The sequence below is a fragment of the Poecilia latipinna genome, unplaced genomic scaffold (assembly GCF_001443285.1).
Source record: "Poecilia latipinna isolate Pla-1442-1.1 unplaced genomic scaffold, P_latipinna-1.0 Scaffold1213, whole genome shotgun sequence".
NCBI lineage: Eukaryota > Metazoa > Chordata > Actinopteri > Cyprinodontiformes > Poeciliidae > Poecilia > Poecilia latipinna.
Window position 1 is genome coordinate 99,004 of NW_015113829.1, and position 11,221 is coordinate 110,224.

General features: G+C 38.2%; 2 protein-coding genes across 4 annotated transcripts in view; one reads left to right on the plus strand and one right to left on the minus strand.

The window, feature by feature from the left end:
* The window catches only part of stx7l (syntaxin 7-like), a 12,091-nt gene extending 8,873 nt beyond the window's left edge, over nt 1-3,218 (minus strand). Inside the window, exons 1-5 of one of the 2 annotated variants that reach the window (XM_015053908.1) lie at nt 3,127-3,218; nt 1,048-1,140; nt 870-939; nt 562-652; nt 328-465 (exon numbers count right to left, since the gene is read on the minus strand). In XM_015053908.1, the coding sequence (XP_014909394.1) occupies nt 328-465; nt 562-652; nt 870-939; nt 1,048-1,132 (384 nt within the window). In that variant the 5' untranslated portion in view covers nt 1,133-1,140; nt 3,127-3,218. Of the gene's footprint in view, nt 1-327; nt 466-561; nt 653-869; nt 940-1,047; nt 1,141-2,893; nt 3,106-3,126 lie in introns of those variants that run through there. The other variant, XM_015053909.1, reaches the window with a different exon arrangement.
* leg1.1 (liver-enriched gene 1, tandem duplicate 1) overlaps nt 1-7,338 on the plus strand; it is a 19,990-nt gene extending 12,652 nt beyond the window's left edge. The window contains exons 3-10 of one of the 2 annotated variants that reach the window (XM_015053907.1): nt 4,958-5,305; nt 5,395-5,481; nt 5,570-5,643; nt 5,727-5,831; nt 6,318-6,436; nt 6,569-6,710; nt 6,797-6,893; nt 6,984-7,338. In XM_015053907.1, the coding sequence (XP_014909393.1) occupies nt 5,008-5,305; nt 5,395-5,481; nt 5,570-5,643; nt 5,727-5,831; nt 6,318-6,436; nt 6,569-6,710; nt 6,797-6,893; nt 6,984-7,135 (1,074 nt within the window). In that variant the 5' untranslated portion in view covers nt 4,958-5,007 and the 3' untranslated portion in view covers nt 7,136-7,338. Of the gene's footprint in view, nt 1-4,902; nt 5,306-5,394; nt 5,482-5,569; nt 5,644-5,726; nt 5,832-6,317; nt 6,437-6,568; nt 6,711-6,796; nt 6,894-6,983 lie in introns of those variants that run through there. The other variant, XM_015053906.1, reaches the window with a different exon arrangement.
* The last annotated feature ends 3,883 nt before the right edge of the window (nt 7,339-11,221 follow it).

Here is an 11,221-nt window from a genome sequence, read left to right on the forward strand (position 1 = left end):
CTGATCAGTAGATTTTTGCGAAGGAGCGCAAGACCTTTTGCGAGGGAACGCAAAAGAAAAAAAAAAATTCCCCATGTCCCCTGGGGGGCTCCGTACAAAAGGACACAAGTCATGAAGAAAACAACTTTGCTGCTGAAACAATGTTCACAACAATAAAATAAGGCAAAATCTATCATTTGTACCATTGAATTCCATTAAAAATTCCTTATAAAAAATTTCTTTTGAACATCTAAAACAACGCAATCTCTACAGGAACACTGAACGCTGCTCGTTAGCTCTTAAACTCTGACGGTCATCCATCCAGTGAGGAGGCCACGACTTACTCACCGACAATCTTGAGCCGGCTCGGACCCGAGCGACAAACTCCCGCTCTTTGTCGGCCGCCTGCCGCTGCGTCTTCTGCAAGCTGTTCAGAGCAGCGGAGAAGTCGTTCAGCAGCCGATCTTTCTGTAGCTTCCTTTGCCGCTAAGGCCACCAAAAACACAGAAAGGAAAAATAAAAAATAGAAAAATTACTATTATGATTTCTCATAGGTGAAAACAGCCATTTAAAAATTTGTACCTGATCTGGGCCAATAGGAAGGGAAGTGAAGACTTTCATCAGTTTGTCAGTGTCTTTTGCCAGCTGGTTGCCTTGCTGCTGTTTTTGTTGACTATAATATAATAAACAAAAAGTATGCGTTTATTATATGGGGGAAAAAAAAAAAAAAAACTATTGTGGTTCCAAGTTAGAAGGATTCATTTTATCTTCATAAACATGCGTGGATAGGTTTTTCCGTGGTACCTCAATATACTTTTAAGCTGTAGTTTTTGTCAAATAATTTTAAAAACAGACAAGCAACATCTCCAACTGAGCCTAAATTTACTCACAGCGTCTGTCTGAGCTGGTTGCTGTCCTGGTCGGTCCCCAGCAGGAACACCGCTCTCTGCAACTCCGAGGCTGAGCAAGAAGGGAGAGATAAACGTCACGATCTCAAATTCTATGATTCAGAAAAAGCGGCTGTGACCTCAGCAAGGGTGCCGCTGATGATAATCGTGTCTTCATTACTCAGCAGCGTGATCCTCTGGATGTTGGAGCTGATGTTCTGGACCATAACATTGGGATCCTCCGGAATCCCAGCGTGGTACGCCATGGCGACAGCTGCGGTGACAACACAATCAGAGCTCATTCATGAAGTCGCGCCGAGATCTCATTACCATAGCTACGGCGCTCTGCTGCTCTCGTGACTAACACATGACCGTAGCTTTTAGCATTTAGCCTCCATCTGTGGGAATATGCATGGCAGTTTTCAGAGTTTACCGTGGTTTAATACCAGCCGTAACTTCAGATGTATGCGGATCATCTTAAGAAACGGTTTCATTATTTTTTGTGGTGACACCAATTGATTATGTTCTGTGATTTGTCTTTGTTTTGAATGCATCCATGTTAACGTACACCGTCCCAAAACATCGTCAATGTTCCAGTCTTATTTTGAACAATAACTGTGAAACACTACAACTGCATATGAGCGAGAACTGCTGAATTAATTAAATTAAAACAGTCGGTTCCATTAGTGTTTCATTTGTCACATTTAAAAAAAAAAAAAAAAAACTTGTACAACAGGTTAGACTGCAGGTCTGTTTTGAGGCCCTTACCAAAATTAAAGTGCACAGCAGTAGTTTGCTTTTACATTATAACAAGGTTTGAGGTTAGCTGAGGACAAACTAACACCAATAAGGTGTCCAAAGTTTTAGGTTTCCTTGTAGTGAAAAGAGATAACGTCTAAATGCAGCAGCTTCGTGGTAATTTAATTAATTTAAATTAAAATATGATCGGTTTCACATGCAAGTATCAGCTGATCATGAATCACCTGGCCGATTAATCATGCACCCCAAACAAAATAACAAATTAGGTTAAATTCAGTAAGTTATTTATGCAGCTTTTTGTTTCCATGATATTCAATACAATCATGCAGTTCTGTTGTACATTTTCGCATGAATACCACAATAAGCTAAGACTGATGCAACTTCTCTAAAGGCTATCATGCTATGAGAACTCATAATAAAAAAATAAATAAATATATGTTGTGTGAAACCTGGTCTTCATCTACTCCCCATTTCCTGCTTCAGCAGTTTTGGTCATTTTGTTCCAAACTGTCACAGGTATTTAAAAATAAAAAATTACCCATCTACAACACAACATTTCATTTTTCTTTTAAACCGGATAAAATCAGAATGAGAATGTTGGAACCTAAAAACAAAACAAAACCTAAAAACAAAACAAAAAAAACTGGATTTCAGTACCAGCCAGTAAAAGGCTGATTGGTGCATATCACTTTATTACAAAACGCACTTTAAAAACAACAGCAATGCTGACCAAAGTGCAATAAAAGTCGGTCAACACGTACTATAAAAGCTATTCAAAATCAGCAGCCAAACAAACTGCGTTTTACAATAACACGACATGAGTTTACACAAAGCCAGTTGCTAACACAAGATGCAAACAACTGATTAAAGCACACAGACTCGGCGGCGCCCACACACAGAAAATAGGCTCCTTGAATTAAAACAAGTAAGGATCAGTTTGGTTTCAAGGATTTATCTGCTGCAGTGTAGCAGGGTTGGGCCAGAGGAATCATGATGTGGGTCAGCCATGCACACTTCCTGTAACTTAAGGGAAGTGAACCCGGCCTGCTCAGAACCAGCTGTTAACCTGTCGCATCCACCTTAGACAACCTTTCTGCTTCTTAGTTCTGTAATATTTCTCCTCTGACGTTATTTACGTCTCATTTTTCTCTCTCTCTTTTTTGTTGTTGTTGTTGTTGCTATGTCAGTGTGTCCCACTGGGAGCAGAAGCAATGCGGAAATCACTCGAGCGACTTAAATCTCAGGAAAACGGGACAAATTCAAACGACCTCACATAGAAACGAACAGTTGTTTTAGATGTGGAAACTATTATTAGCAACAGCTGACACGAACATGGAGAGTAACAAAGTCCACACCGCATTCCGTTTACCGAAGCCTACATATTAACTTTCGTTTTGCTGCTAAATATAAAGCGGCGATGTAAAAGTGAGTTTTAATCCTAATATGTGGGCTCTGTCACTGCCAGATTTCGGCTCGGTTCTGGAGAAGTTTAGGACTTTACCTTTGTTGAGACTCACAGCCGTGGTGTGTGTTTCCTGATTTGGAGCCACTCCCCTGTCACATGATGTCGTCTGCGCTCAGCCGTCACATCGTCGTTTGGTTGGACTTTAATAATGGAACAAAAAAAAAAAAATCTCCAATGCAGCAAAAAGAAAAAAAAAAAAAAGGAATAAAATGAAGCCCCATTTAAAAAAAAAAACGTATCAATGTAAAATAAGCAAAGTAGAATATTTAACAAAATCCCATGTGTTACATTAATTTCTGTAAAAAAAAAAAAAGGGGGAGGGAATGAAATTACGTTTTTAAAAATTATACCAGAGACGTGGGAATCCATGCCTTCCTGTTTCACGGAGCAACAAATATAATGTGACACAGAGGACTTTCTACTCTACAAAATGGGAAAGATCAGAGCACATTCCATTCAAGATGAATTTGGGACATTTAAACAAACAAACAAATAAATAAATAAATAAAAACAAAAAAAATGTTTATAGCATGCAGTGTAGGGGATAAGAGTTGTAGTTAAAGTCTTTATTGTATTATATTGGAACTTGTTTACAATATTTGTTTTAAAGATTACATTAAATGAAATAATTACACAATGGGAAACAGACTGGAGAGTGTTTTTTGTTTTTTTTTTACTACTAGCAATGTTTAAAAGCATTGATAACCTTCACAAAGAGGGTAAGACACAAATGATCGTTGCTAAATAAGCTGCTTGTTCAGACTGCATGTTCTTGGAAAGCTTAGTTGAAGCAACAACTTTAGATGCTGATTTAACTTTCCAATAGGACTTGGCACTTGCCCATACTGCCAAAGGTACCAAAAGCTGGTTCAATGACCGTCGTGTTGTAGTGCCTGACTGGCCAGCAAAATTGGCTTGACTTCAACCCCACACAGAATTTATGGAGTACTGTCAGCGGGAAGATGACAGACAGCAGACCCAACAAAGCACATAGCATGAAAGCTGCTATTAAAGCGCCTGAGCAGTGCTGCAGTCATGGAGTAATTCATGCAAAATGAGCCACTTTCTGAAACACTGATTCTTAGATTTTTTATCTTTTAGTCATAATCATCAAAACAAGAAATATTACAAAGTATTACTTTGACCTCCCTTACAACATGTGCTTTACAACCCTGCATATCCGCTTGCTGTTTTGTGAGGGTTTTTTTTTTTTTCACAGTCTCAGACTCTGCAGGAACATTCTGGCCATTGGTACTTTGGAATTAGTGTTGACATGCTCTTTATAACACCTTAGATAATAGCATCTGTTCTTACATGCCGTTACGAACAGACAGGTGCAGTGTTAGCACATCAAAGTTTAGTGAGTTTAAGCAATCAGTGGACCAGTCTGTCATTAATCCTTACATAACCTCTGACAGACTACGATCACCTGTAAATGCAAACAAAATGTGGTCCTGACAGGTTGCGTTGACTCGATAGATCATCCTTTTATGTGACGATGCTTGCAGATCCAGTGTGGGTTTTAAAAGTTTTTTTTTTTTTTAAGTTTTCTGTCTTTCTTTATGGAACCAAATGGTTTCAAAACCCAATGTGCTTCATTGATTTTCTTTTGCTAAAATGTACTGGCCATGTTATGTGTGAGACATAACATGGCCAGTTGTACTTTGCACCATGCTGTGTCTGGGTATTTGGACAGTATTGAGCTGTGTGCACTCGAATCCGCTTATCGTTTCTGCAAGGGTCCGTTGACCCGCGGGTCAGCAGGCTGTAGCATTAAATTGTGTGTGTTTGCTTTGTCATGGTAGTTAGAGTGCAGACATGTGAACAGCGAGAATACATAAGCCCTGTTGTCTCAAACAGCTGTCAGTCCTGAGTGCACACTCTCGGCTCACTTGTTCTCCATCAACCAGGACAATCATGTTGTGCTTGGCGGCCCTTGGCCTCCTCCTCGCTTCTGCGGTGACTTTAAGCAGCTCTGCTCTTGTCCTGGAAAATGGCCTGCCGAACCTTTGGTCGCAAACTGCCGGCCAAGTGACTGAACTACCTATGCAAGATGGGATTCTGACTCCCAATCCTTGGAATTACCTAAACCGCCAGAGTTTCTATCGTCTGGTGATTGCAGGTACAGACCCTTACCTGACCTACATGGGGACAACCCAGACTGAGAATCCCTTTTGGGGGCTGGCACTGCAGCTTGGATGGATGAAATCCTCAGGTAAAACTGCCTTTTGTTATGTTTTTATTATTTACTAAACATCCCCAAACACTGGGAAATGTCATAGTGTAAATCTGCTGCTTCTGTAGGTCGCCTTGCCGACCCGTCCGGTTCAACAACCTGCGGTCTACAAACAGGAGACGCCATGTGTATTTCACCCGAGAGTTTTTGGGGCTGTAAGTGTAACAAACCAAATCTGAACACAAACCACTCACAGAAATCACTGCCCATCTCTGTATGTTTCTTTTTTTTTTTTTTTTTCAGGTATGAACTACTTCACCTCAGCGTTGCCCTTCCTGTCTGCTGCACAACAGGGTTTCCTGGGAGAAAACATTCAGGTTGTTTTTTTTTTTTGTCACCATACAAGATGCAACCTGAATATTGATAGTGATGGATACAATGATTCTTGTCATGTTTCCAGATCAAGCTTCAGGTGCCTGCAGGTGTAGAGGGTTTTTGTTCAACCTACACTGAATGTTCAGCTAGCCACTCTGATGCCATGACCAAGTGGGATGCTTTTTTCCAGGTATTAAAATGACGCCGGAAATGTAGCCAGTGTTGTTTGTGTACCTTTTTCTACCAACACTTTCCTTTTACTAAGCTTTCCAATAATATGCAGTATTATGCGGAGACACATTTTGGTGTAACTTTTGATATCTTACCTTGCTTGTGGAGGGTGTCCACGACAACATTAAGGCAGTCTTCCCATTTGAGTTTGAAGGCCACAATATGGCAATAACAACATCTCCATTTCAAAAATCCCTTTTATAAATTGGCATAAGGTAACATTCAAATGTTTTTAGCTATAAGTTTAAGTTATCGGTAAGTAAGATTAATCAAAAATAACAAAAACAAATGCTTGAAATAAATCACTCTGTGCGACATGAATGTGTATTATGAGCATTTGTCGCTTCTTTTTTTTGAGTGACATAAACACTTTCCATATTTGATGACGTTCCAAGTTATTGAGCTGTACCTCTATGACTTTAATGGTCAACTTGTGTCTTTTAAGGCTCTCAAGCCAACATCTGAGTCTACTCTACCTGACAACGAGAAGAAAGACTCCATCCTTGGTGTCTACTGGGTGGCTCAAATGGCTACGACTTACGCCTCTTCTACATGCAACGTCAAGTAATCCATCCGTCTGTGAATTTGAATGTTGGCCTTACCACGGAATTTGCATGTTACATGATGAAGTGGATGTTCAAAATCTTATATTTCCAAATATTTCTTTGTGTCATCTCCCGGCTTTTGTCCATTCAGGAAGAGCCACTACTCCGCTGAGGAGCAGTCATTTGCAGACAGCTGGTTGGACTCTGCAGAGTATGTTGCGGCAGCTCATTTCCACTCCAACCTGGAAAAGTCTGTGCTGTTCCTGAATCCTCTGCCGAGCCGAATTTTACGGGTACTTACGCCGTCACTGACGTGTTTATTTTAATATCTCTATTTTGCTGAATATTCGTCTGTTATTTTTTTCACTCCTGCATGTAGGCGGGGGATGCAGCCCCAAACATTGCCGATCTGACTCAAGAGGAGAACAACTCACTGAAAATTTTCTCCTGGATGAAAAACATCAATACCATTCTTGGTAGGACACACGGTCACAAACAAAATGGAAAACGTCTTCAGTTTGGATCACTAAGTCTCAAAGGTTGATAATGATCTTCTCTTCTACCAGGCGGCTCAATGGTTCGCATGTGGAAAGGGGCGATGTGTTCAGTGACTACTAGAGAGAAAGGCAAAGACCTGTTGGAGCAACTTCTAACAAATCCCAGCTTCCCCACAGCCTCTTTCCTGTCCTTCATCACAGAGATGACTACCGCCTGCTGAGATGAACACAAAAATACAAAATCAGAAACACTGTGACATCAATATGATCACAGTCCCTTTAGCGCCTAAAATGTTTGTTTTTTCTCCCCATCAAATTAGGAGGAAAACCTTCACTACAGGTTGTTGATCTGCTCTGGATCAGAGCAGATGTTCTACATGTCAATTTATGCAAACCCATAAAACATAAACAAGTGAATACTCTGTCTTCATTTGATTATATTGGAGTGTTGTCTAGAGAGTCAGTATTAGAAAGTGATGTCCTGGTTAATGCTAAAAAATAAATTTAATTTAGTTTATTTATATATATAGGGCTGATTCACAACACATTGTCTCAAGACACTTTAAGAAAATTATTTTTATAACCAACATTTTCACAATAAAGGACCGTTTTGAAGTACAGATTAACCCTTTCTTTGTGTTGCAATTGTCATGAGATTTTACATGCAAGGCAGCCATATTGAATTTTAGGGCAACAGTCGTGACTTCTCAACGTTGTACTTCCTAATGTGCTGCTTATTTTAAATGTTTTGAATCCACTGACATGCAGAGATCTTCAGTAGCTCATTACTGACCTCTAGTGGTCATGTAAAACATAACAACATGTATCTCTTCAAGTAAAATTATGTGTATTTTAGGGAAAGTATTAAGTATTAGTTCTCTGTTGTTTCACTTTCAAAGATGATTTGGAGCTGTTGTAGTCGTTGAGTGATTTTGACAACATTTTTTAAAAATATACACATATATTTATAGTCATACAGACATAAATCCTTCATTTATGTCTGTAAAAACACTTTTAACAGGAGTTATGGAGAAATCTTTATTCAGACACAAATTGAACAATTTAGATTAACAAAATGCTGCACAAAATTTCATTTAGTGAAATTATTATACAAAAAAAACACATTGACTTATTTAAAAAAAAAAACAGATTTTATTAAAGATTAGGAAATCTTTCGTTGTTATAAACATACTAATTCTATGCTACAGTTTGATTGTCCGTGGAAAGCAGTATCAAAAACAAACACACAACATCGAGACACAAATACAATATTAAATTTTTACTATTTTTTCTTCCTTTTGTGGAGCTTACTGGACAGACTTATTTTTATACAAGCATTAGCTTCGTCACCAGTTTAGCTCAGTATAAAAACAAAAGTACGGCTGAAGAGTTTTAAACGTTTAGTGAAGCTTCTCACGTACAACTAGAGCAAATGTTATTTTAAACAGACAGAAATGCATTACGAAGACTTTGATATATTTCTACCTGGGCACTGAAGTAAACTTTTTTTTTTTTTTTTTGAGAGCCTGAGGTTAAGGTTTATATTCCCACATTGGCTAATTTAAAGCAGTGGCACCAGTAAAGTAAAAAACAATCCAGAAAAAGGATATAAAATTAAAATAAACTTTTTAAAGGTGTAACATCTTGCATAACTGTTCACACACAGACATGTAGCTAAACAAGAAGACTGTGTTTAATAAGCGAAATATTCCTGATAGTTTCTCTGTCCACACATCCCTTCAAACTCAGCCTCTGGTTAGGACGTTTGAAGGTTTTTCAAATAAATCCATCTTTTATTTTATCTTGGCATCGTCTCAGATAATATAATATTAACAATGATGGAAATTTGAGTCTATTTATTTAGCAGGAGAGGAAATCCCACATCAAAGTAAATCAAGTAATCCACAGAGGTGGGTAAGAACTAGTTGTTTACTTGAGTAACTTTTTGGAAAACAATTACTTTTAGGAGCAGTTTTACAATGCCACACTTTTTACTTCTGCTTAAATAATACTAATAGGAAGTATCACTACTCTTACTTGAGTAAAATTTCTGGATACTCTACCCAGTGTGAGTAACTTCACAGAATGAAGAACAAACATATGTCAACCAAAAATATTTGAGACACAGAGACAAACCTAGGGTTTATGTCGGAGTGAAACCTCTTGTTTGTACAAAAGCTTTGTTGTTCTAACGTTATTTTCGAGCCTGTTGTGCCATTTGTAGGTCAAAAAAGATACAGTAAACACTATCGTCACTGGAAGTACTTACATATATATACATTTTGTACTGTGAACATTAGCTTAATAAGTTTTATATTAAAAAATTTTCGGGGGGAAATGTGTTTCTTTTGTCGTAATTTGTCATGATCAGTTACTCAGTACTTAAGTAGCCGTGTTACCAAATACTTACATGAGTAATTTCTTGGAGAACTACTTTTCATTTCTACTTGCACTTAAAAAAAATATAGTAAAGTGGAAGATCTGTGATATTGTGAGCCTGACTCCCTGATTTTTATTAAAAAAATAAAAATCTGGTAGACTCTGTCTGAACTGAAACTCAGCTCAATATTCACTGAGCTTATGAATAGTAGACAAATAAACCCAGAAATGCTTAAAGCAACCACTGTCTGTAGCTGCCTTAGGTTTTCTAAGTGCAGAATAATAAAAATAAAACTAACAACAGATATACCAATTATTGTGGCACCAATGATTGTGTCAACAAGGATTGATTTCTTAATGTCTTTTTTTCCTGACTGAATATATTCAAAGTCAAGATTATTCTTTCCCAAACTTTCAGCATGAGTTTCTACTTCTGCTAAAAAAAGACAAATGTGTAGATGAATAATTTCTATTCATCTTTGCCTGAGGGTTTTGTTTTGCAAGCTGCATATTTCAGCAGCTTTTGCTCCTTTTAACCAAGAAGTCTTGCCTAAAGAGAGTTTATAATGAAGAACACATTTTTTTTCAGAACTAGAGTTTAGTTTGCCGTAGCGTTAATTAAGGAGGCGTCATCTTCGGGCATTAAGTGTAAAATTAAATGATTTGACAGTGAAGCTTTAGCTTAGTGATGACACAGCTGATGAGTCATATTTACAATTTGTTTGTCTTTATTCATTTATGCTTTGGACATAATCTAAGCAAAGTTTTTTTTTTTTTTGTAAATTGAGAAAATGGTATAATTTATCTGTAAACAATGACACAGTTGTGCCACAAATAGTACTTTGTTGAGATGGGAACAGTAACAGTTTGGGAATCCGTGACTTAGAGTAAATGAGGTCATTGACAGCATGACTTAGCGATTATCAGCAACATATAAATAATTATAAAGAAAGGTGAAATCATCTGTTTGTCGAGCACCAGAAATAACAGTAACTCAAAGGATACAGAAGACAGACGTTGATTAAAAAAACAAAAAAAAAACAAAAAAAAAAAACAAACGATAGTCGAAGCGTTTTCAATCCCTTCATTTCCTCTCGGCTCTGGACGTAAATTTGCGAGGTTTGACACGACCCGGTGAAAAACTGGGAAGACCAGTGCAGAGTCTTCCCAGATATAAGCCAGGAATGTCACTGCAGAGTCTAAACATCGGAGCGGAGCTGGAGGGAGCACTTTAAACAGAAATCAGTCAAACTAACTCAGCTTTCTCCCGGCTGGAGACCGCAGAGCAGCAGAGGAAAAGAAGTGATATGCCACCTTCTAAACACTTGTCACGCATGTCCTAAGTAAAGCGAACAACAACAGCGGGTTATCGGTTCTGCCTTGGCTCCTTGACGTCCACTGGGTGGTGAGGTAGAGATGTGCTTGAGCGGTAGACCTGCTGTTCGCTGACCTGCGGTCGAGGTTGCTCGCTGATGACATGTGCATCTGTTGAGTGTTGCTCGGCTACACGAGAGGTAAAAGGTTTTGTCTTCTTAAACAGGAAGCTGCTAATGTACTGGAATGTGTGCATGTGGGGGTTTTTCGAGAGCCGCTTGCAATCTCTGTGTGGGTTTTTAAATTCTGTCCAGGAAGTTTGCTCCACATGTGTGGTTCCACCAAACTGCAAAAAGTATGTACAAACACTTATTGTGTACCGTGCCAGGCAAAAAAAAATGGGATAAAAGTTTCCACATCAGGCCAAAGTAATGGCCTCATTTAAAGTCTTTTTTTTTTTTTTTTTTTTTTTTTTTTTTGGTTAAGCACTATATGTGTTTATTTTTATTGGGGGGAGAAAGCTCAACTTGTTTTTTTTTTTTTTTAAATAAGCACTATATGTGTTTATTTTTATTGGGGGGAGAAAGCTCAACTTGTTTTTTTTTTTTTTTAAA